The following is a 25,817-nucleotide window of genomic DNA, read 5'->3' as shown; positions in this document are numbered from 1 at the left end:
CAGCTGGGAGTCCTGGACATGGGCCCACAGATCTGAGTGTGCATCTTGGTTCTGCCACCCTGGCTAAGCACTAACCCTTTCAAGCCTCAGTTTCCTCATCTGTAATCTAGGTGCAGAACATCTATCACACAAGATGACTGGAGTAAAATAAATGAGAAGAAATGAAATGACAGGCATACAGTGGATGTCCAATAGTTAGCTATTGCTGTTCAGTCACTCAGTCGTGTCCAACTCTGCGACCCCATGGACTGCAGCACGCCAGGCCTTCCTGTTCATCGGCAACTCCCGGAGTTTACTCAAACTCATGTCCATTGAATCGGTGATGCCATCCAACCATCTCATGCTCTGTCGTCCCCTTCTCCTCCTGCCCTCAATCTTTCCCAGCATCAGGGTCTTTTCCAAGGAATCAGTTCTTTGCATCAGGTGGCCAAATTGTTGGAGCTTCAGCTTCAGGATCAGTCCTTCCAATGAATATTCAGGGTTCATTTCCTTTAGGATTGACTAGTTTGATCTCCTTGCAGTCCAAGGGACTCTCAAGAGTCTTCTCCAGCACCACAGTTCAAAGGCATCAATTCTTTAGCGCTCAGCCTTCTTTATCATCCAACTCTCACATCTGTACGTGACTACTAGCTGCTATTAATAATAAGCTGCAGGGGAAGTGGTCTCTCTCTGGTTGCAGAGCCCCTGGCCAAGGCACTCACTAGGGCAGAGGGTGTCTCTTCAGAGCTCAGAGCTGACACGAGCTAGGAGGAGGGCATCTGGATCTTGGAAAACATCTTTCTCATTTCCTTGTTTCTCTCCTTTCAGATTCCATCTCAGGAACTTCAGAAGAGATGCCAGGCCCCACCTAAAGAAATAGCTTAAGGGAAAGACTTAAGCAGCGAGCCCTGTGAGGGGCCAAAGGCAGGACCTTGCGGAATGTCCAGGGAAAGCTGTTTTTTACCCAGACGGCAGGATAAAGTCCAGGACAGTGGGCGGGGGCCCAGCTGCTCTTCCCTGAAGCAAAAGTCAGTGTCTAAATCCAGGGTGAAAATAGTCCTCTACCCCCAAGGTCTCTGTCCTGCTTTGGTTTCCTTCATTTCCTTCATAGTACATGTCACACATCATCATCCGTTCATTGAATTTTGTCTGACTCTCCCCACCTGAAAGCAGGGGCCACAGGAACTGAGACTGTGGATCACAGCTGTGTCTCCAGCACGAGGAAAAGTGTCTGGCTCATAGAAGATGTGTGAGTGAATGACGAAATGAATGAATGATGCCTGCGCCTGCGATCGCTCCAGCTCCCACTATAGTCACAAGCCTTTGGCAAAGTAGTTCCCAAACTTTGTTACATTGCAGTCACCTGGGGCATCTTTAAAAACAGCTGACTCCCGGTTCCCATCCAAGCCATTGTTTTGGTTGCTATCTGATATAACCTGGGCATTTTTTTTTTTTAATTTTGGGGGCTGCGCTGGGTCTTTTTTGCTGTGTGCAGGCTTTCTCTAGTTGCAGCGAGTGGGGCTGCTCTCCTTGGAGTGCACAGACTCTCACTGAAGTGGCTGCTCTTGTTGCCAAGCACAGGCTCTTGGGGCACTGATCGCAGCACACTTAGTGACTGTGGCAGGCAGGCCCTTGAGCACGGCATCAGTAGCTCCAAGGCATGAGGAATCTTCCTGGACCAGGAATCCAACCTGTGGCAGATTCTTATCCACTGCGGCACCAGGGAAATCTTGGGCATTGACCTTTTTTAGGCTCGCAAGTGAGTCCAGTGCCCAGGCGATTTTGGAACTGCGGCTTTACTATAGTATAGTGAAGTCGACTCTCTGCAACCCCATGGACTGTAGCCTACCAGGCTTCTCTGTCCATGGGATTCTCCATGGCAAGAATACTGGAGTGGGTTACCATTTCCTTCTCCAGGGGATCTTCCCAACCCAGGGATCGAACCCAGGTCTCCCGCATTGGAGGCGGACGCTTTAACCTCTGAGCCACCAGTGGCTTTACTATCCACTCCTAAAAATCAGAGACGTGGGCTGCCAGGTCTGGGAGGAGGTAGGGAGGGTCAGGGGAGGCATTTGAAACAGAAGAGAGTTGTTTATGCTCTTAAGGGTTTGCAGTCACCTGACTTTACAGAGAGTAAAGGACAGGGAAGTTTTCCCTCCTTGCCCTCTCCCAGTCCAAGTTCCATTTCCTCCTCACTCACCACCACCTCCTCTTAGAGGACTGGTTGAGTCAGAGGGAAGGCAGGTTCTCTGACCATTTTCCCTGCTTACTGGGTTTGCATGAGTAAGAAAACCCATTGTTTACATGAGCACAGGTTGACAAAAATAGAGCCTAGCCTTCTAACACTCAGCCCGTGTCCAGAGTCCATAGGACCTGGTCCCAGCCCAACTGCATAGATATCAGCCAGGTACCACACAGGACCGCAGGCCCTGGGGCAGATTGCTAAGGCATCCAAGCCAAAGGACAGACACCAGCACTGAGGTATTTGCCAGTAGGAGGAGGCTCCTGTTTCCGGGGCACACACCTGGTCCAAGACCTGCTCCTGGGCTAGGTAGGATAGGAAGTGATGTGCTGTCCGAACCGCAGCTCCCAGAGCAAGGGGTGGTCCCGGGTGCCTCTTCTTCCCTGTGCAGCACAGACCCTTGGACAGGCCCTCACTGGAGCAGTCGGGGAGTGGGAAGGTCTTTCCCTCGGGGTTAAGAGGCCTCTGTAATCCCATGATCCCACCTACTTCCTTAGTACCTGTTTCTCTTTCTGAAGCCACTGCTGATGTTATCAAAGGTTGAAATTGTCCCCTGGAATGGAAAGCTGAGACTCTGTTTTGTGTGCATGTGTTTGGCCACACCCTGCAGCATGTGGGATCTTAGTTTCCCCAATCCAGGATCGAACCCGTGCCCCCTGCAATGGAGGAACAGAGGCTTAGCCACTGGACCGCCAGGGAAGTCCCAGAAAGCTGAGACTTGTTTAATACTTGGGGTGATGACTTTGCAATCAAGGGAAGACAAGTGCTAGGGGTGGGTGAAGTCTGAGACAGCAGCGTGCAGGGCTTTTTTCCACACAGAGCAGTAGCTGGTGATACGGTGTTTGGACAGAAATAGAGTCCAATGTGTGACCAGGTTTGACCAGTTTGACAGTCCTGGTTGATGACTGATGTTCGTCTTGGAGAGCCCTAGACAGAGAGTCAGGAGCCCGGCGCTAATCCCGGCTCTGCTGTGAACTGTGAGAGAAGAAGCCATTTCCCACCTCTGGGCTTGTCTCCTTGTTTGGAAATGAGTGGTTTCACTAGTGATTTGAAACACCTTCTAAGCCATGGCACACCTTGTCCGCGTGCAATTTCCTGTGGAAGCCTTCACAGAAAGCAGATAGAAGTGGAGTTATTCCTATTACTTATGTAGAGCACACCCTCACCCCGCTTTTGCAAGGTCTCCATAGAACCCTGAGGGTTTCAAGGAACCCAGCCTGAGAACTACTGGACCTGACGCTTGCCCCCTGCCCAACTCTGGTATGATTCATGTTGTTCTCTGTTCACTTGGCTCATGTTGGTTGGCATCAGTTGTTTGACTAATGTTAACACCAGGTAATGTTGAGAGAGCTCTTTTCCTGTTTTTGTTTTTTTTAATAATATTTATGGGCTTGTAGGATCTCAGTTCCCCCGCCAGGGATTGAACCCTCACCCCTTGCATTGGAAGGTGGATTCTTTTCTTTAAAAAAAACATAATCATGCTCATTTGTTTTTATTTTGGTTTTTTATGTTTATTAATTTATTTTTGGCTGTGCTGGGTCTGCCTGGCTGTGTGGGCTTTTCCCCAGTTGCAGTGAGTTGGGGCTACCTTCTAATTTGAGGGCTTCTCATTGCTTGTTGTGGAGCATAGGCTCTAGGAGCACAGACTTCAGTAGTTGTGATTCTTGGGCTCAATAGTTTCGGCTCCTGGGCTCTAGAGCACAGGCAAAGTGGTCATGGCGCTCGGGCTTAGTTGCTCCATGGCATGGGATGCTCCATGCTCCAGGGATCTTCCTGGATCAGAGCTCCAACCTGTGTCTCCTGCATTGGCAGGCGGATCCTTTACCATTGAGCCACCAGGGAAGCCCCTGGAAGATGGATTCTTAACCCCTGGACCATGATGATGCCCTACTTGCTTAGCCTGGCCTCCCGCATGGCCCCAAACATGTACAAAATGTTGTCTCTTCACACCCTCTGATGCTGAGCTAACTACTGCACGGTGCAGCAGAAGGAAAGTTAACAAGGGTAGATAACCATGGTACAGAGAGAACTCACTAATCTCTTTCCTCACCTGGATCACCCAGGTGATCATGTGTTTTCCGCCCCATCAGCTTCTGGAGGACCATTAACTCCTGCTTGTCAGCATTCCATCTGCTTCTCTCTGGCTTTGGCATTCAGCATCATGGGAGTATGCTCCTATCAATGGTGGCATAATCAGTTTCATGACATAAGAAGAATCCATTAGAATGACTTGCAATCTGAAAATTACTCCTGGGTACGTTCCCTGGGAGAGGGCTTCTGTTTTTAATGAGAATGTTATTTCTCCTGAAGAGACAAGTCGGACCCCTTAGGAGATTCACAGCGCCGGGGAAGCATGTGAGGGCATCACCTCCCTGCCGCTCCCCACCTCGGGCCTGTCTGACCCCATCCCTAGGAAAGAGAGGGTCTGGCACTGGCAGTCAAGAGCCCTGTCTCTACTCATCTGATATCTCGCCGTGTGACTTTGGACAAATTCCCAGCCTTCTCTGAGCCTCTGTCTTCTCATCCATAACATGGGGGATGAGTGTTTTATTTTATAGTATTTATTTAATTTATTTATTTGGCTGCACCAGGTCTTAGTTGCGACACACAGGATCTTTGATCTTTGTTGCGGCATGTGCAATCTTTACCTGCGGCCTGTGAACTCTTAGTGGCAGCATGTGAAATCTATTCATAGTTCCCTGACCAGGGATGGAAGCCCTGTATTGGAAGCAGAGTCTTAACCACTGGACCACCAGGGAAGTGCCTATCATTTCATTTAAACCTCACAACTGGAAGAGGCAAGGTCTTGTTCCCACTTTTTAGAGGTGGAAACTGAGGCTCTGAATTATTACATGACTTGCCCATGGTACACTGTAGAACTGGCAGGCTTTAACTCAGCTTGTCCAATGCTAGCATATTGTGATACTCCTCTCTGTCATTCTGCTTCTTAGGACAAATACCTGGAGATGCTCCCTACCACACCAGTTTCAGGAGAAATAAAGAGGGATCAGTAGCATCACCCCCTCTACGGAGCTCTGGACCATGTCCATCAGGTTCCCCCTGGTGGGGGCAAGGAGGGGCTTGCCAGTCTGACTTTCCACTAACCTTGACTGGGAGAAAGCCAAGATCACCTTAGGTTTCTGCTTCTCTTCCCCTGTTCTGGGTGACCCTGTCATGTGACCTGCCTTCTGGAACCTCATAGTCCTTAAGGGGCAACAAGAGACTTGGAAGGAAAGAGGAGAAACTGAGACAGAACCCCAGGATTCAGTGCCACCCTAAAACCTCACCTGAGGGAGCTAAGCTAAGGTCTCAGGGTGGAGCTGAAAAGGCAGAGCAGGCCCAGGGTGCATGGACTCATTCAGGCAGCACACCTTTGATGAATGCCTAAAATCAAGTGTACCCACTGGCTCAGGGTGCAAAACAACCCATGAAGTAGACAGTGCCAGTCCCATTTTACAGATGAACACACTGAGTCTGAGATGTCATAGGACTTGTCCTAAGACTTGCAGGCCAAAGGATTCAAACCGAGGTCTGTCTGATTCCAAAGCCACTGCTCTTTCTGGTACACCACAGTGCTCCTGAGTGTTAGGACTGTGGGGGTGGACACGAAACCAGAGTGAGAAACAGTCTGTGGCCTCCACATGTAGATCTCAGAACTGGAGCGCACAAGCAGGGAGGAGAGGGCCAGTTACGATAGTTTCCACCTACACTGCCCCAGCCTCCTCCCACATGCAACCCTGGCCAGAAGGCTCCCCGCCCTCTGGCTAATGCTGTCCATTTTGGAGAGTCCCCAGCAGGTCTGGGAGCCTCAGTGGAATGCTTTGCCTCAAAAGACAGGCCCTGGTAAACAGAAAGGCAGCTGGAAATTTGTTTACAAGGGAGATATTGGGGCGAGAGGAAGCTGAGAGCAAAGAGCCAAAGATAAGGGGGCTGAAAAGCTGTGTGTGTGTGTATTGATGTTGGACCAAAGGGCGCTACCCATACCAAAGTGCCACCTCGTTGGTCAGTGAGAACTCAGGGATGGCCAAGATAGCTTCACATGGGCTTGAACCGGACAATTAGGAGGGTAAGTCTGCTCTGAACCCTCCCCTGGTTACACAGTGCAACGTCAAGTCAAAGGGAAGCCACACTTGCAAAATTTGCTGGTTTACAGTTTGCCGTCTTTTAATCTGCAGCATAATGAAGAGTTATGAGGGAGCACATTTTTGACTCGTTATATTTACTAAGCTCCAACAGAAGGTCCTTTCCTTGTTTTGATTTTTTTTTTTTTTTTTTTTAGTTCTTTTTGCTGCTTGCTTGGTTCTTTGTATTCCAATACTGGTTAAAAAGACAGCTTTGACTTTACACCACAAGGTCGGGAAATTTGTGGGTGGGATTCAGGATGAGAATCAATTTAGGAGTCACTAGACTCAGGCTGGTGGTGGTGGCGGCAGTGAGCATTGACGGCGGGTGTAGGGGCTTGTCGGCAGGTCTCAGTTCGCGTCCGCAAACGTGAACCAGGAAGCAGTGACAGCAAACTCAGAGTAGCTTGGAGTGGGTAGCGGCGGCCACAGCGCCCGCCTGAAAGGCGCGTGAATTTACAAACTCCGGAATCCCAGGGCCCCGGCCGCGTAAACGCCGGCGGCAGTAACCTGGCGGCGCGGGCTCGGGAGGGCCCGGCGAGCTCCACCTCCGGAGGCGCCCGCTGGGGCCCAGGGAAGGGGGCGTGGCCCGGGCCCGCCTCGCGGCCGCGCGGCCAATAACTGGCATTGCCCTCGCCACCTGCCCCTACCTTAATGGGCGGGGTTACCTGGACCCCGCCCCCCGCGGCTCGGGTTCCCAGGCCGCGCTTCCTTCTCCCCTCGCCCCGCCCCTGGCGCGAGGTCCCGCCCCCTTCGAACCCTGAGCCCGGGCGCCTCGTGATGTCACGGCGGCTTTGATACAAAGAACCCTTCGGCCCACGCGGGTCTCCCGGCAACGGGCGCGGGTGGGGGCGGGGTCGGCGCCGTCAACTGGTGCCGAACCCGGCACGCAGTCTCCGCGCGCACCGGGCTGTTCCCTGCGCTGAGTCTCCGTTCGCCCCGCCGACCCGCTCCCGCCCGTTTCTCTCCTGCAGCACGCCGACCCGCGCGCGGCCGGACGGGGATGCGCACCCCGCCTGCCCCCGGGGGCCAGGTAAGCGGCTGCTGGGGGTGGGGGAGGCTTGGGGCCCCGACGACGCGCACCTTGCCGGGCCCATGGGCCCGGGACTGGGGAAGTTGCCGGATCACGGAACTTCGCCCGCAGTCCGGGCGCCGGCTCCTTCCCTGGGAGGGTCCGCCTTGGCCGGGGAGGTCCGGTTACCTGCGCCTGGGTGCGCTGGGCCGCAGGGGTGTAAGTCGCCACCCCCGACCCTCTCCGGGTCCCTGGTGAGAGGGTGGGTAGCGGTAGCCCCGGGGCGCGAGGAGAGGCGGCCAGTTCTCTCCTAGGCGCCGTTTCAGAAAGTGTTTAGAGGGGGATCTAGTGGACTGGGAAGGAGGTTTGTTTGTCCGGACGCCTCCCTTAGGACATCCCCCGCCCCCGCGCCCCACCTCGGCTCCCAGGGTTCCTGCCCCTCCGGGGCCAGTGTTGCCCTAGCTCCCTGCCCTTGGCCCTGCTGAGTCCCAAACCGGGCCGTGCACGGGCGAAGTTTTCCCGTAGCTCTCGCAGGCTGCACGGACCGTGTTCCTGGGCTTCCCTCATCTCCAAGGGTCTCTGCCAGACAGGAGGGAGGACCAGCCTGGTTTGGGGTTTGGGCACAGGGCCCTGCTCCTTCCCAGCGGAGGCCGGACGTGTGCGCGGGTTCTCAGCTCCAAGCTCTCAGGGCCCCAAGAGCCCTCAGGTCCGCCCCGGTAGTCGTGGCAGTTGTCACAGCCGCTCCTCTGCGGGCGACAGGCGTCTCTGAGGTCTGGGCGGAGCAGAGACTTGGAGAACCGAGTGAGAGCTGCAGGAACCCTACGCAGCCCCGGACTTTATTTCTTCCCATCCTTGCACACCCTCCAGGGTACCTCTTTCCACAGGTCCCTTTCTCCCCTGCTCTCCTACAGATGGCTGGAGAGGCACATTTCTCAGCCCTGAGGGACATGCCTGTGTTCCTTGACTGATTTACAGGCCGCCTCCTCAAAGGAGGGTGAGGGAGCTGGGCTCTGGTAACTCAGCGTGTGGGGCTTGGGTGGCAGCCCGCTGGGCTGGTTCCTGGTGATCCACCAAACCTCTGTCCTCCCTTCCTGGAGCCTGGTGCTCATCTCAGGGGCTCCTGGGAAGGGAAACCCCCAGGTCCTTTCCCTGGTGAAATGTATTTACAGTGAGGGCTAGGAGGAGGGTCCCAGCTGGTGCACCTCAGAACCCTGCAGTAGGGTTCTCTTATCTCTCTTTGTAACCATCTAGCCCAGCCTTGGTGGAGTCTTAGAGTCACTGATTTTGACTGGCAAGTCACTGGTCTTGCCACCCACTCGCCACCAGCTTACTCCACGATTGTCCCAAGCTTTACCCTGCTCAGCTGACATTCATGAAATGCCGATTATGTGCCCCGGGGACTATAAAGTGTGGACACTTTCCACCCCTCCAGGTCTTTGAAGGCTGTTGGGAGGTGGGGGACTGATATCCTGGGTTGAATTGTTCCCTGCCCAACCCTGCCCCACCCTAGCCCTCGAGGAGGAGTTGATCTGGCTTGTTTCCAAGGTCCCTGTGACTTCACTCAGGTGCCTGTGTCCCCTGTGGGATTCTTAAGTAGCAGGCAGTACAACTCGGGCAGATGCCAACTGGGGAACAGCTCTGTAATTTGGTAGACCCTGGCTTTGATGGAGACGGTGGGGCAGATGACTAAGGCAGGCATGAGATAAGACTGTACCTAGAGGACAGACAGGACCAGCCAGACCAGGTGAGCAGGCAGGAGGCGTGGCCTTTGCCCCGAGGAGGACCATTGAGAGAGACTGCCTGGAGCCTGTCCTTGGAAAGGACTTTTGTTCAGCTGAGGGCAGAAAGAAGAAATCAGAGTGCCTGGAGCAGCCTGCCCTGGGGAGGCACTAGGCTTCAGCAGGAGAACTGGTTGGTGAATATTCTCCTGTTCTTCACCTTCCCTCCCTCCTGGCCTCTCTTCAGAGCATTCAGGCCCCTCCCCAAAGCACACTGGCCCCTTCATGGCCTCCTGGCCCCTTCCCCTCCTGCAGGGACCAGCTACCTCTACACCCGGGGCTTTCTCTTCAGCTGCTCACCTGGAGCCCTGTCAGCCCTCATCTTCCAGCACCTTCCTCATTCCTCACCAAGGTGGCTAGAAACTTCTTTTCCTAGGGCTCCAATCCCCCCTCTGAGGTGGCTCTTATGCCAAGGGATGTTTCACAGCTGATTCAGCTTTAAGGGGCTTCACAGTTTCACTTTTTATTTACTTTTAAAATAGTTTTATTTGTTGGCTGCGCTGGGTCCTCGTTGCTGCACGGGCTCTTCCCTAGTTGCACAGGGCAGGGGCTGCTCTCTAGCTGCGGTGTGCGGGCTTCTCTGTGCAGAGGCTTCCGTTGTTGCGGAGCACGGGCTCTAGAGCACGGGTTCAGTAGTTGTGGTGCACAGGCTCTGTGGCATGTGGGATCTTCCTGGACCAGGGTTCGAACCTGCATCTCCTGCATTGGCAGGCAGATTCTTTACCACTGAGTCACCAGGGAAGCCCTCACTTTGCCTTTTATATTTTAGGTGTAGATAGAGAAGAGAGGTTCAAAATTAAATAGCAGATGAGCATTTCTGGGAGGTAGACACCTCAGGGACTCAGGACCTTAGACAGGGGGCAGGGGTCAGCCTGGGCAGAGGGAGCCCACCCTCTAGCCCTGTGCCCTGTTCCCCACCGCCCCTGCCCCCAGCACAAGGCTTATTGCCTTTGGACGAGGAAGCATCTCTGGCATTGTCTACTGCCTGGGCAGTGGGCACAGTGCCTTGGCTCTGCAGGATCCTTGGGGGTGGACGTTTTCCTCTGTGACTTGACCCAGCAACTGGGCATTGATGGCATCAAGTCACTGGCCTCTTGGATGAGGAGGACCGTGCAGGACCATGCCTGATCCCACAGCTGGATAACCTGCCCACGGCTAGCTGAGCACGGGACAGGCGTGCTGATCGGGGAGACCCACCTGGTGTGCGTCTGGACATTGTGTGAACACGTTCCCGGGCTGTGGTACATGGTCTCCTCCTCCAGGCGGTCTCCAGGGCACAGATTCTTCCCCATTCCTATTCTCCCAGCCTGCACCAAGCGCATTGCCCGGCATAGGCAATTCCTTCATTCAGCAATGGTTGAGCATCTAATTCGTGTTAGGTTCTGTGCTGGACACAGTGAACCCAGCCAACAACAATCCCTGCCTTCAGGGAGTGCACTGTGACAGCAGAGAACAGGCAAACAGGGAAAGCCTGCAGCGTGAGAGGTGCTGAGAGAGAAAGCAGGGTCCTAGGGAGTGTGCGGAAAGGTGTTTGAGAGTAGGGAGGGAAGTCCTCCATGAGAAGCCAGCCTCTGACCCCAGAGGCCTGGAGGATGGACCATGGCTGACGAGGTGCACCCACGGACCTGGAGGGAAGCCACCGAGATCGGGGGAAGAGAGACAGGGGCAGGTGTGCTGTGCCAGGGGCCAGCCGGGGTGCCAGGAGGAGAGCAGCCGTGCAGCTGAGAACGCTGCGGGCACAGATGCATTTCAGTGCTCGGTCCTCATCAGGCCCGTGCTGCTGAGGGGTTTGGACGTGAAGGCGTTCCTGGGGAGAGGTGTGGGGGTGTGGCCATCTCTGGGTCACATGGGCCTGTCCAAGTAAATATGGAAACTGTCCTTGTCAGACTGTTGTTTCCATTCCACAAGTCGATACCAACGAAACCCACCTGGATGGTGTCCATAAACGCTGTCTAAGCCGGTGGATCACAGTCGGGGCTGTCCCTCTGTCCCCATGGGCCAGGTGCTGCCAGGGGTGCGGCAGGCGCAGCCCTCAAGACCCTCAGAGAGCTGGCAGCCCACACTTGACGTCGCTCTGGCTGGCCCCCACCCCCCGGCCCCCAGGGCTCAGCTTCCTAGTCTCCTCCTCCAGCTCCCTGTTTTCCCTTAGCGCCATCTTCACTCCCTCTACCCGTGGCCAGGTGGCAGCTCACCTGTGTGCCCCAGTCTCCTTGGGAGGTTCTCACGCACCTGGGCAGCAGCCTCGGGCTCATCTCTTTGTAGCCAAGGGCCCTGATGGTGAATGTGTGTGTGAAGTGGAAGGAGACGCTGGGTATCCAGAAACCAGTGCATCCTCCAAGGGGCACGTGGAGGTCTGGGGGAGGCAGGCTCCCAGTGACCTTGACACAGCTCCTCCTGGCAGACAGTACAAGTAACAGTGACTTTTCTAACCCCTCTTCTTGACTTCTTTCAAGAAATGGGAAGTTGCCCGACTGTTGGACATGTTTTTAATTGATTCAACCTGCTTCGTCTTTCCAGACAAGTGGGTTCTTCCCCAGCAATGTAAACATGATTCAAACAAAAACAAAGCTCTATAGCAGTTATTATTAATATCTGCAGCTCTGCTTATGGGTGCTTTTCTCTCTTAAGGGATCGAAAAGAGGAAGGCCTAACCAGAACGGCAGTGTGGGAGAGTGGGTGGGAGCTAGCTCACCCTTGAGTCATCTTTTATCACCCCCACCCTCCTGTGCTCTGCAGGCCTAATTTCCATAAAAAGGGACCACGTGCATTTCATGTAGCCAGTGCTGTCTGCGGTGGACCAGAGAGCAGAGAGGAGTCTTCCGTCAGCCCCAGACTTCAGTCTACCTCCTAGGATAGGAGAGACATAGGAGCAAGTTTCTTCTTGCTCACCTGTTATCCTGGGAGAAATATCTGCTTCAAAACACAAGTGCTCAGGCACCCAAAGCCTGTTTTCTTAAAGCGGGAAAAAAAAAAAAAAAAAGTGTTACAGCCAGAAAACACCTGCATGTAGATCCCTGGCTCTGCTGCGTGAAGTTGTGGTTCTTCGGGCAGGCTACCTCAACTTCCTGGGCTTCCCTGTTGGCTCAGTTGGTAAAGAATCCACCTGCCAGTGCAGGAGACACAGGTTCAATCCCTGTCTCGGAAAGATCCCCTGGAGAAGGAAATGGCAACCCACTCCAGTATTCTTGCCTGGGAAATCCCTTGGACAGAGGAACCTGGCAGGCTACAGCCCATGGGGTCGCAAAGAGTCAGAAACAACTTAGTGACTACACCACCAACCACTATCTCGACTTCCTGAGCCTCAGTTTTCCCACCTGTAGAATGGGTGTGATACTACTATCCACCTCATAGGGTAGTAATGCAGATAACGTGAGCTCCTGTGACCCGCAGTGCCCACAGTGGGTTCTGAGTCTTGCTCAGTTGGCGCCTGGTGGATGGTTAGGTAACTAGGGCCAGCACAGTGTGGTCCCTGAGAGCCTGGGCTCCGGAGTCGGGCTCTCTGGGTTCAAGTCCTGGCTCTGCCAGTTGCTGTTTGTGGAATCCTAGGCAACTTATTTAACCTGTCTGTGCCTCAGTTTCCTGTGTGGGAAAAGAGAATGATGCTCCTGCCTCCCTCTAAGGTGGTTATGTGGATCAGATATGTAAATGTATGGGAAGCGTTTAAAACAACGCTTGGCATAGGAGCCAACTGTTATTTTTAGTTCCTTCAGGTTCTGCTGGTTTGATTCTTGTGACTGATAGCCATACCACCTAACAGGACTGCTTTTTATTTTTATTTTTTGGCTGCATCTTGTGGCATGTGGGATCTTTGTTCCCTGACCATAGAGTGACCCCTCACCCCGGGCATTGGAAGCACAGAATCTTAACCAATAGACCGCCTGGGAAGTCCCTGACAGAACTTCTTGCAGCCTCGAAATAGGAAGGTGGTGGGAAAAAACCACACTACCCGAGGACCTTTATGGGAGGAGCAAGATTGTACTTCCTTAGCCTCTGGGCTTTTTTTTTTTAATCTTTAAATATTTTCACTTCCTGTAGATAACTTAGATTTTTAAAAAATGTATTTATGTAGGGCTGTGCTGGGTCTTCATTGCTGTGGGGGCTTTTCTGTAGTTGCAGAGAGTGGGGGCTACTCTCTAGTTGGGTACGCGGGCTTCTCACTGCACTGGCTTCCCTCGTGGTGGAACATGGGCTTTCGAGCCTGCAGCTTTCAGGAGTTTTGGTGCATGGGCATGTGAAGTCTTCCCGGACCAGGGATCGAACCTGTGTCCCCTACATTGACTGGCAGAAGCTTAACCACTGGACCACCAGGGAAGTCCTTCTGTGCTTTTAAATAAGCCAACATGGCCTTTGCAGATGCCTTCTCTGAGGTTGGATGAAGTAACTGCTGCCTGCCCAGAGGCAGTCTGTGAATGAGATGCAGAGCGTGTTCCTAGGTACCAGCCATCTCCTCCGGGGCTTGGTGTGGGGCTTGGCCTGGCCCTTCCTCCCAGAGGCTGCCTGCCTGATCTGCAGGGCTTGGTCTTTCTACCCAGGAGAAGGGATCTGCGCCACTGCCCTTCACCTCCAGCCAGGGCCTGCCTGTCTGTCCACCTGTGCTCAGCTGGAAAAGCCAGCTTAGACCTGGGCTGCCCGCCTGCCGCTGCCATGCAGTCCCTGCCTTATTGAAGCATTGCGGCTCTGGCTGGTTGCAGGCCCCAGGAGGCTGGGAGAGGGGCTGGATGGAAAGGTGTGGGCTGTGCAGCCACCTGGCCACATCGAGTCATTGCCCTCAGGAGTTTTCCAAGGAGCAGAACTGCCTGTCCCTCCAGCTTGGCTACTCGGAGGTCTGCAGCACCCCTGAGGCGAAGCTGGCCAGGCCGGCCAGCCAGGTGGGTGGTGGTCAGGACAAGCTCTGGCTGACAGTGTTGAGTAACCTTGAATTGGTGGCCTTCTGGCAAAATGAGGGTCCTCATTGACAAGGCAGGTCTGGCCAGTACATTGTTGTGTGATTATCTGCACAAATCATTAGCAGAGAAGGAGCTCACAGTACAGAGTGTGTGTGTGTGTGTGTATGTGTACACACACATGCGTGCATGGAGTTGTCACCTGCCCTTCAATGAGTATACACACAGCCAAGGAATGGCTGAGTCCCTTTCCCCTCTAATACCCACGTTTTATAGGTTCTAAGACATACTTTTTTCCCACGTTTTAACATCTCAAATTGCTATGTGTCATACATTTGTTGGTGTGTTATAATTTGACAGTGCCATCTCTTAGCATACTTGAAATAACGGTGCATCTTGAAATCGAAGGCATCTTGGATTTAATGGAACACAAACTAGGTAGCCTGTGGAGGACTTATCAGTGCCCAGTTTCATGAAGGAAGGAAGCAGAGCCACGTTATAGTGGTGGGAGGATTTATGACGTGACGTTCTGATGTGGTTCAAGGGAATGAGCTTGGAAACCGGGCAGACTTGGACTCAGTTCCCAGCTTTATAGCTCAGAAGCTGTGTGATCTTGGGGAAGTAGTGCGACCTCTCTGAGCCTCGGGTTCTTCCTCTACCAGTTGTGGGTCATGGCTCCACGGCCGTCAGGATTGTATGCTGTGGCTGACAGCGTGGCTTTCGCTGTTCCTCTCTTGCTGGGTACTGACCGTCTAAGGTCACACTGCTTCCTTCCGCCTGGGTTGAAAGGGAACATGAAGGCAGCAAGTGGGTCCTTGGCCTTCCCAAGGTAACAGAGGGAGGCTGGCCTTCATTCCCCGGCTTCTTGACTCAGTGTATAATCCCTGAACACATCTTTTCCTTCCTTCCCTCCTCCTCCTCCCACTTTGCCCGAGTTTTCATTTTCACATGTGTTTCCCTTTAGCAATTTTCTTGCAAATCTCTCTCCTCTCCCTTTCTGTAAAATCTTCCCACATGTAGCCTCTTTGAAAAGCTCCCTGTGCTGGGAGAGGGGAGGAGGCTATGCCCCGTTTCCAGGATGGCACAGGCCCCTGGTGCCTCAACAGATAGTGGTCAGTGGTCTAGTGTGCTGTGGTCCCTGCAACCCTCAGCCAAGTCCAACTTCTGATGCCACCAGCCCGGCTTATTCCTGTTCCCACGGCGTACAGAGCTCAGCCTGAGAGGCTGCTGCAATGCTAAGTGATGGATCCTGCCATCGCCAAGAGTATTTAACATTCCTGTACCTTCCTTGCTGTGCTGAAAGCAGATCTTGTTCAAATCCTAGTCCTGCGGTCTTGTCAAATTGCTTAACCCCTCTGAGCCCCGGTTTTCTCATCTGAACCATGGCTGATGCACAGAAACACCGGGCACGTGCTAGGTGCCTGATAGATGTCTTCTTTCCTGGTCTTCCTCAAATGTTTAAGACCCCTTGTGTTTCTTCAGCTGGGTGCCAAGGGCTCAGGGAGTGCCAGCCAACAATGTCACTCCAAGTAAGTCCCCTGAAACGGATGAGGAGTTCAGGGCAGGTGAAGGCACAAGGACCCGCCTGTGTAAGCGGGATGTGATGTGTGGGCTGGCTGGGCTGCAGGGGAGGGAACGGGGTGACCAGTCAGTACTTGGCACAGTACTTGGGGGTGAGATTAACAAGGTGGGGGCTGCTCACTAAGGGAGGAGCAGGTCTGAGGGAGCAGCAAGTTGAGATTGAGGCCTCGTGAGATGTCTAGCTGAAAGTAGGCCACACTGGAGCTCAGTGAGAGATGCAGGCTGGAGGGAAACTGTCAAGAGTGGGCTGTGGTCGCTTTCTTTTTTTCTTAATCTGTTTGGCTGCACTGAGTCTCAGTTGCAGCACTCTAGATCTTTGATCTTATTACAGCACGTGAGCTCTCAGTATGTGCAACATCTAGTTCCCCAGTGAAGTGAAGTCACTCAGTCGTGTCCGACTCTCTGTAGCCCCATGAATTGTAGCCCACCAGGCTCCTCAGTCCCTGGAATTTTCCAGGCAAGAGTACTGGAGTGGATTGCCATTTCCTTCTCCAGGGGATCTTCCCAACCCAGGGATTGAACCCGGGTCTCCTGCATTGCAGGCAGACACTTTACCGTCTGAACCACCAGGGATAGCCCCTTCTAGTTCCCCAACTAGGAATCAAACCTGGGACCCCTGCATTGGGAGCACAGAGTCCTAGCCGGAAGTCCCCGGCTGTAGTCTCAAACCTTGTTTTCATCAGCAGTCTCTCTCTGCCCCTCTTGAGATCCTGATGAAAAGCCAGTAGCCTGACTTCCTCCATTTTGCATTCAGTGGGGGGGGGGGTTCGCGGCCCTACCCTTGATGAGATCTGAGGGTGCACCTCAGTTATTTGCGTGTACCAAGGGGTGTAATGCATTAAACCAGACCTGAGAGGCATGGAGATGCGAGTGGGGTAGAACTCTGCTCAAAAGGAGCCCGTATCAGCTGGTGCCGCGGCTCCTCTGGGGCCCCCGGGAGGCAATGCTCCTGGCTTAGGTTGGGGGGGAACCAGTAGGTTAGGTGTGCTAAGGCTGGGACAGAAAAAAAAAACTGCCTGCTCAGTAATACTTTTCTCCTTAAAATGGTACGTAAGGGGCAGGGGAGGTGAATTAGAGGACCCAGCCTGGCGTGTGCCTCTTTACCTGGTGCCCCAGGGAGGGTCATGGGTGGAGGCAGGGCTTACTGTGGGGAGGGCGCCCCGAGATGGCTGGAGGGCTCAGCGAACCCAGTTCGGGGGTGATGGGGGATGGGGGGGGGAGGGGCTGCCATCCCAGATGTGGTGACTTTCTAACTGGGGGCTTGTTTAGGGACAGGCATGTGTGGCTCAGGGAGGAGTTGTGTTTCAGGCAAAAAGGAATAGCACGTGCCAGGACGTTGGGGGTGAAGCTGGACAGGAGCTTGGGGTATGGGGGCTGGCAGTGTCCTGTCCTGGGGCCGTGTGCGCTGGTCTGAGGAGTCAGGACCTGGTTTTTCTGCGGCCAGTGGGGAGGCCACAGGCTCTATGAGGGGACTGGAGGGACTTCTGTAGTCCTGGACTCCCGGGGGCCTCTCAGCTCTGAGCCCCACGCTCAGTGGTCGGACCTGGTGCTCTCCCCTGTCCCCACTGTGGGGTGGGGGTCCTGGGAGGGGGCCTGGCTCAGTCCACCCTGGCCGGCCGTGCGCTGGTGGCCCTGGTACTGGGCTTCACCCCTGGAACCTAAAGCTTCGGTAGCTGGACCTGGCAGAGGCTGTAAGACAAAAAGGAACTGCTGGACTGAGCCTGCCGGGAGCTTGGTCCTGCTGGGGACCTTGAGCTGATGGAACGTGCTGGAAGGGTGGCTCTGCGGGGTGGGGAGGAAGAGTCATCCTGTCATTGGCCAGCTGATCCCACTGTCTGCTCCAGGTGCTCAGTCACTAAGTTGTGTCTGACTCTTTGCGACCCCATGGACTGTAGGCTCCTCTGTCCGTGGGATTTCCCAGGCAAGAATACCAGAATGGGTTGCCATTTCCTTCTCCCCTGTCCGCTCCAGGAGGATGGGTCAAAAGGAGCCTTGGCTGTCAGCTGTGGGTGAACCCTGGCACCTGCTTGGCCTTTCAAGGCCCAGGGTTTCTGCGGCAGAGAGGGAATGGGTAGGGCTGGGTAGGTACCCAGCCTGGCTTTAGACTGTCAACCCTGCTTAGGTTGGGTGGCATCACCAACTCAAAGAACATGAGTTTGAGCAAATTCCGGGAGACAGTGAAGGACAGGGGAGCCTGGCATGCTGTAGTCCATGGCGTCGCATAGAGTTGGACACAACTGAGCAACTGAACGGCAGCAACTGCTTAGGTATGTTCCCCAAGAAGGTCGTGTCATTGCCTTGTCTGAGGGCGCCCTACTGAAGGGAGTGCAGCTGGGCCCACCTGGTGGACTCAGGGGTGGAGAGCTGGCACCTGGTATCCCTTCCCCAGCATTCACTTTAAACTCCTCTTATCAAGATGGGAACACAGGGAGCCCCCAAGACAAGCCCCACAGACTGTTGGCCGTGTGAGTAATTAAGCCCTCCCTTCAAACAGCCACATCTTTAAAAGCTATAATTTGTAGCCCAAAATAGCTGCCTGTTTTGAGAGCCAGGAGAGCCCTTGATGCGCAACCCCACACACACACACCCCCCAGCGTGCAGCCTGAGAATTCACTTTTGACATTTGGCCTCCACCTCGCCCACGGTTTTCTTGAGGAGAGCTGTAGAGACAATAGCTGGTGGGAACTGGGGCTTCCCGGTGGGCACTTGGGGACTCTCTTTTGAGAATTTAGAGGGGGCCGTGCAAGTTAGGGTTCTTGATTCAGGTTCCCATGGCTGCTCCTGTCTGTGTGATGACAAAGCGGCCCAGAGGGAAGAGTCACAGCATCACTTGAGGGCAAAGTAGATTAAGTTCTCTGGAGTCCTTATCTGTAAGGAGGAGACAGTATTTACTTGCAGGGATTTTAGGGGAAGGAAATGAGACCCACCTGCACAAAGCATGCAGCAGACACAGGCCAGGCAGCTAGTGCTGCCGCGTCTCACCTTCCCGGCCTTGCTTCCTCCCTGGTGTGGTTCCACCTGGCTTCTCGCAGACAGTTCTTGCGTATGGATTCGGGGAGGTGGATGCCAGGGACTCAGCCAACAGGAAACACCTCCCCTGACCCGCAGCCTCTCTGGGCTGACGTGCCTGGAATTCTTGGGGCTGGCTGCTGGGTTTGGTTTCCAGATGTGGAAGCAATTTAAGTTCTGTTTTCATAATCCCCAACAGTTAGCCTCCAGAGTCCACGTTCTCACTTGAAAATCAAGACCTTTGGCTTGACTTCAGGGGCAGTAGGAAGGCTGGATGGCCTGCTTGAATTCTTTTTGTTCAGGAGGTAGCTTCACTAGGGTGCTCAGATCTGGACCCTGGGGTTTGCAGGGACAATTTAAACCCCACCAAGAGCTTGTTCCCTGTGGGAGCAAGAGCTGACCCTAGACCACCTCCCTTGTGGGTTCTCCTTGGATGTGGGTCACTTAGCCTCAGCTGCAGTATCTACCTGGCCTCTTGGTCACTGACCATCATTGACCTTAGACACCCAACCCTGGGGGGGAGTGGAGCCTCTGGTTCTGGCCATGGCAGGAGCAGGCTGGCATCACAGCTGAGTGGGGTGCCCACGTGTCCCAGGAGTGGCAAAGCGCCCTCCTTCCCAAACTGACCACAACAGAGGGAAGAAGTCTGCCCTGGATTTCAAGCAGCCAGAAATACTGCCTGGCGTGGAGAAACTGGTAATATCCTCCTCAATTACTGGGCACTGCTGGCCACGGAGGTGGCCTGGCCCAGGGTTAGATGCTCTGTGGTTCCAGGGCTAACTGCTGATCTCTTGTCAACCAGTCACTATTTAGAGGAAATAACTTTTACATTTATGTAGTATGTACAGTTTTATAGGCACACAGAAATTGCTTTCGCAAGTTTTAAATGCCTGTGGTTGAACTGCATACACACTTCTTTAAAATTAAACTATAATTCCTATGCTATTGAGAGAACACAGGAAATGGAAATAATTTATTTAGGATCTATATATAAATAGTGCTACAAAACATTATCCTGATAATTTTAGATTCACCAGGCTTTCAGTATCTATAAAGTAGTGTATTATCATTTTTAAAGTATATTTATTTGGCTGCACTTGGGGTCTTCACTCTCCATTGTGGCAGGCCGTATCTTTAGTCGCAGCATGAGGCATTTAGTTCCCTGATCAGGGATCAAACCCTGCATTGGGAGCTCGCAATCTAAGCCACTGGACCCCCAGGGAAGTCCCAGTACAGTCTCTAAGAGCAGCAGGATCTCAAAATGATCATGGAAGAGAAGCCAAGAATTTCTCTAAGGAGAGACCCCTCCCTACCCCCCAAAAAATCCCAAGTTTCTTGACAAGGTTCTGGAGACCCAGCAGTTCTCTGCAGAGGTTGCATTGAATTGACCTTGAAGGAATTTGCTCTTCTTACCTGGATGAGAAGGTGGGTGGGAAACGTGGACCTTGCTGAGGGGTCTCCTCGAAGGCTTCCTGGAGGAGGAGGAAGGTGTACTAGCTTGCTAGGGCCACAGAGACAGTACCGCAGTACCACACTCGCACATCTGAAGTGTCTTTTTTCATGGTGCTGCTGGATTGCAAGGGTCCAAGATCCAGGTGTCCACAGAGTTGGTTTCTTCTGAGGCCTCTCTCCTTGGCTTGTTTTCTCCTTGTGTCTTCGTGTGTGTGTGTGTGTGTGTGTGTGTGTGCACGCGCGCTTCCTAATCTCCTTATAAGGACACTGGTCGTATTAGATTAGGGCTACCCTTATGACCTCATTTTTCATTTTATTACCTCTTTAAGGACCCTGTCTCCAAATAGTTACATTCTGAAAGACTATTGGTTGGGGGGGTAGGGGGGTTGGGCAGACAGACTTCTGCCCAGAACAGAAAGTTTCTCCGAACCATCCTCCAAGGGTGGAGGAGGTGAGCAGAGCCTCCATCCAGAGAGAGCCTGAGTGGAGAGTGGGCAGCTCTGCCTTTAGGCAAAGGCCCACCGTCGCTGAGGGGCCCGCCCTTCTTATAGCCTGAGCCACCCTCGCCTCTGCATGTAACCCAGACTGCTCACCCTTCAGCTCTCATGCTCAAGGACTGCTGTTACCTGAGGAGCTTGTGCTAGCCCTCCAAGCTCCCTCTTTCTGCCAACCCTGCCTTTTGTTGTCTAGTCGCTGAGTCGTGTCCTGTTGCGGCCCCATGGACTGTAGCCCACCAGGCTCCTCTGTCCATGGGGTTCTCCAGGCAAGACTGCTGGAGTGGGTCGCCGTTCTCTTCTCCAGGGATCGAACCCAGGTCTGCCTGCATTGCAGGCCAATTCTTTACCGTCTGGGCCACCAGGGAGACTTCAAAATGAAGCAAGTCATTATCAAAACGAAGGGTATTTCTCCCTCATAACTAGGTACAATTAACATATCTAGTGAAATCAAGCATCATTCTAATACCACCCAGCATCTATTGAAAGTCCATATTCCAGCTTCCTGTCTGTCCCCAAAAGATCCTTTACAGATCGGCAGCATTGCTTGCTTGCCTGTTTTAACCAGGATCTAACCAAAGGTAATGTTCAGTGTTTATGTCTCATGGTTAATCAAAAACAATAGTTCTCCCAGTGTGGCCTTCACATCCAGCATCTCCTGACAAGTGGTGAGAAATGCACTTAAAAAAAAAAAAAATCTCTTTCAGCCTATCAAAATACACATTTTTAGACCTCACCCCAGACCGACTGAATCAGAAACTGATTCAGTCTGAGTTTCAACCATCCACCCCGCCCTCTCCATGACTCTGGTGCACATTGAAGTTTGAGAACCACTGGTCTAGAAAAATCCCCCTCCGTCTTTATGATATTCTTTCTTGGAAAAGACCAGGCCAGTTGTCTTGTAGAAGATGCCACTCTCTGGCTATCTCCCCCTGGTGATGTGTAACTTTTCCCTCTGTTTGCTGCTTTCCCATCCAGTAGAGGTTAGGCGTTGAGTCTTGATTAGAATTCAGTGTTTTGTGAAGGCTGTATGGTAGGCGATGCTGTGTCCTTCATCCTGTGACACGTCTGGAGGCCAGTGTGTGGTGTTCCCCATTAGAGTGATCGGTTTGATCCCTGCATTAAGATGACAGTAGCCTGTTTTCTCCGTAGTAGCGGTACTAGGGGTGCGGTGGGGACTTCAGCAGTCTGTAGGGTGATGCTTTGATATTGTGCCAGTATCCAGATCTTCATCAACCTTTGGTCTAGCAGTTTTATTCTACAGCTGCTGGGTGTAATGCTCTGTTTGTGTCAGGGCGAACTTGTGTTCGCGTCTTCTGTCTCCCTTGTAATTCGCTTGTTTGTGTGCTCTGTCATTTGCTGAGAGAGAGGAGTTAAAATCTCCAGCTTGTTCTTCTAAGGTTTGCTTTGTGTTTTGTGGCATTGTTTGTTTGGTCAAGCCCCACAGCTTGTGGGGTCTTAATTCTCCGACCAGGATTGAAGCCTGGGCCCGGCAGTGAAAGCACTGACTCCTAACCACTGGACCGCCAGAGAATCCCGGTGGGCCTTGTGTATTTTGAAACGATGTTTTTAGATGCATAAATGCTTAGGAGTGTTACATCTTGTTAAATGATTTGTATTGTTTTTTAATGTCCTCTATCTCTTGCCTTAAAATGTGTTTTGGTATTAATAGAGCCCCTTCAACTTTTGGTTGGTGTTCGTGTGGTCTATTTTCTACCCATCTGTGTCCTTACATTTAAATTGTGTCTCTTATAAATGCCATGCAGTTGTTTTTTTAATCTAATCTGACAATATTTGTCTTTTTTAAACCTTTTATTTTTGGCTGTGGTGGATCTTCATTGGTGCTTGGGCTTTTCTCTAGCTGTGGAGAGCGGGGGCTACTCTCCAGTTGCACTGCACAGGCTTCTCACTGCAGTGACCTCTCGTTGCAGAGCACAGGCTTAGTAATTGGGGTGCACAGCCTTAGTTGCTCTGAGACATGTCAGATCTTCCCGGACCAGGGATCGAACTCATGTCTCCTACACTGGCAGGTGGATTCTTCACTACTGAGCCACCAGGGAAGCCCCAATATTTCAATAGGATAGTTTGTTCCATGTTATTTAATAAATTACTGATACAGTTGAAGTCTTTATATTTGATTCTCTTTTCCTCCCATTTTCCTGAATCCTTTCAGGATGACTTACGTGTTTCCCTATTGCATTTTTTTCTCCATTAGATTTTTAGCAGCAAATTTTTCTTTTTCTTTTTTAACGGATACATTTTGACATGCTCAAATGTGTTCTTGGAACAGAAGTGGGGACAGAGAGCTTAGAATGTCTCCTGGATGGGGGGATGGTGAGGGGTGTTTCCAGGGAGGCCTAGGGTTTGACCCCTTGCCCAAAGAGCCAGATCTCACTGACCCTTCCCATAGCACAGGATTCGAGTGCCACTTATGCCCACGGATTATCCCTCCGTGGACACCCAGAGCCCAGGTGCCAGCTGAGCCCTGCACTCCCCCGTGAGCTCGGGCAGCCACCTCTCCTTGTCATCAGCCTCCTGGAAAGTCGTCCTGATCCAAGGGGTGGAGGGTGAACTTGGACCCAGGGGAGCTGGTTGGAAGATCTGAATGGACACAGACTGGTATCCAGCTCTGATGACAGGACAGCAAGGTCCCGCAGCGTTTGGGGCAGACAGGACACGTGGGTCAGCTGGACAAAACACGCCTGGCCGGTGCCTGGGTGGTCACTGCCAGGATCTGCCTCAGACACCCCTGCCCGCCACTAACCCTTAATACTTCCAGGCCCTCTGCTCTGCTGCCCTTCAGGGAATTCACCCACCTCTCGTCTTGGTTTGGCTACCAGAGGGACCACCGGGCATCCTTCACTTCTAAAGTTTTCCTGGGGGCTGTGTCATGCCCCCAGCCCCTTCCAGTGCACTCCTGCTGCTGCTGCTGCTAAGTCGCTTCAGTCGTGTCCGACTCTGTGCGAGCCCATAGACGGCAGCCCACCAGGCTCCCCCGTCCCTGGGATTCTCCAGGCAAGAACACTGGAGTGGGTTGCCATTTCCTTCTCCAGTGCATGAAAGTGAAAAGTGAAGTCACTCAGTCGTGTCCGACTCTTAGTGACCCCATGGACTGCAGCCCACCGGGCTCCTCCGTCCATGGCATTTTCCAGGCAAGAGTACTGGAGTGGGGTGCCATTGCCTTCTCCCGTGCACTCGTGGGACACTACTTTATCAGCAGCGTGTGTTGGAGGGAGGGTGGAGAGATCGGGCCAAGACACAGCTCAAGAGCTGAAATTAAAGCACTGAATAAAAGGCAGCGTGGGCTCACATACCGCTTCCATTGTGTGCAATAGTGGGCCGCCTCATCTGACCACCTTGGCTTTATGTAAATGCGTGTTCTTGAGAAACATGAGCATGGCTTTCTCTTCTGTTCGTTACCAGCCTGAGACTCCACAGCTGATGGGGGCCAGATCCAGGACTGAGCCAAGTCTGCTTGAGAGCCTCAGTCCCCCCATCTGCAAAATGGTCTGGTTTAATACCTCCCTCCAGAGGGTGATGTGAGAAGCAAATCTTGTTTGTATTTTTCACTTGAGACTAATAAAAAGCTCCTGAGGAAACCCAGTTGTCACTATGGTCCTGCTTCTAGGAGCTGTGGATCCACTTTATGGTGGAAGTAGTCTGGCAGGTGGGGCTTCCCAGGTGGCTCAGTGGTAAAGAGTCCACTTGCTATGCAGGAGACGCCGGTTTGATCCCTGGGTCGGGAAGATCCCCTGGAGAAGGAACTGGCAAGCCACTCCAGTATTCCTGCTTGGAAAATCCCACGAACAGAGGACCCTGGTGGGCTACAGTCCATGGGGTCACAAAGAATCAGTCACGACTTAGCGACTAAACAAGTGTGGCAGGTGGGGGCGTCTACTCTGAGATCCGCTCCCAGAGGCTCCTGGGGGGAGCCCAGTTGAGCGGTGATCTTGAGCTGCCGGTGGCACCCTCCCTAAAGTGAGGGTTCAGGAGGTGGACGCCGCAGCCCCTGGCTGGGAGGAGACAGCTTGAGAGCTGCTTTGGCTGCGCCACTGGCCCCTCTCTGGGAGGGGGGTTAACTAGAGGGGACTCTGCTCTAGGCCTGGCGCTGGAAACATGGAGTCTGTCTGTCTGCCTGGTGTAACCACCCCATCAGAGCACAAAGCTTGAGCTCCAGAGCTTTGATCTCACAGTATGAGATCAGTCCCCAGGGCTGCCTGAGATGGGTGATAACCTGCAACAGTTCGGTAAGCAGGAGCTCCCACTTTGTCTTTGGCTCTGATGGGGACAAGTGTATCTGAGTCAGGGTTGTTTTTGTTCAGAAGGCAAGGCTAAGGCACCAGCCTCTCTGTGTGGACACTTTAAATCCCCCTTATTCCCACCTCGCTCCTTGGCTGGCGCCCAGGCACTAAACCAGAATCTTCCATCAGCCACTGATGAGCACCAGCCGCCTGCAGAGCCAGGCCTGGCTTCAGGGCAGGAGTTGTAGCCACAAACGGGTCGGGGACCACCTGCATCGCTGCTAATGGCGGCTGCCGGCATCTCTGTGTGATGAGAGCGGCTGAGCCGCAGTGGCGAGGAGGGGGCCCCCGCCCAGGTGACCCCGTCCCTCCCCCGGGCACCTGGGGCACTGACACCAACAAGTTAGCTCCTTAACCTGAATTTTCTGCCACCTGCGCAAAGACCCAGAGAGACCCTGACCCGGCCTGTCACTGTTCCTGGGCGCTTGGCCGGCTGGGAGGGTGAGGAGGGATTCGGGCCCCTGCCCACCACCCCCTGCCCACCACCCCAAGCCCGCTTCAGCCTCGCCCAGACAGCAAGCTGGCCTCTCCCCCACACTGTGCTAGGTTTGTGTCCATCTCTCCCCACATACCTTCCCTGCAGGGGTTCCACGTGTACCCACTGGTGCCTGGCAGGAGGGGAAGCTGGGATGTGCCCACCCAAGCTTTTTTTACCCGGCCCTGTCCCCACAGAGCAGTTTTCTGGCTGTGAGTTGCTGCCTGGGGAGCAGAGCCATTGCCAGGGCTGGGGGTGGACAGCTGGAGCTGCGAGCCTCGCAGACCCCCTTGCCCAGGCAGCATGTCACCCTCACACTTATTAAAGGGTGTGATTAGTGTGCAGAGAGATCTTCCAAGACAGTGGGCAGAAGGTGACCTGGTGGGAGACAAGAGGCACCTGTTTGGAGAGCAGTCTTGGTACTTGGGAAAGCCTGGCTCCCAGAAGCTGGACCCAACCTGCTTTTACCCAGTGTGCTGTGGAAGTCAGA

General features: G+C 53.4%; 1 protein-coding gene across 2 annotated transcripts in view; it reads left to right on the top strand.

Annotated features, from left to right (window-relative positions):
- Positions 1-25,817, top strand: part of RAB11FIP4 (RAB11 family interacting protein 4) — a 107,437-nt gene that overhangs the window by 59,262 nt on the left and 22,358 nt on the right. Inside the window, exon 1 of one of the 2 annotated variants that reach the window (XM_027516960.1) lies at positions 7,110-7,375. The exons of the other annotated variant lie outside the window; for it this stretch is intronic. Coding sequence (XP_027372761.1) covers positions 7,346-7,375 — 30 coding nt within the window. The 5' untranslated portion in view covers positions 7,110-7,345. Of the gene's footprint in view, positions 1-7,109; positions 7,376-25,817 lie in introns of those variants that run through there. 2 annotated transcript variants of the gene reach the window in all.

The sequence above is a fragment of the Bos indicus x Bos taurus genome, chromosome 19 (genome assembly GCF_003369695.1).
Source record: "Bos indicus x Bos taurus breed Angus x Brahman F1 hybrid chromosome 19, Bos_hybrid_MaternalHap_v2.0, whole genome shotgun sequence".
NCBI classification, from domain to species: Eukaryota; Metazoa; Chordata; class Mammalia; order Artiodactyla; family Bovidae; genus Bos; species Bos indicus x Bos taurus.
Note: the sequence above shows the minus strand (reverse complement) of the source record. Positions and strands in the feature narration are given on the sequence as shown.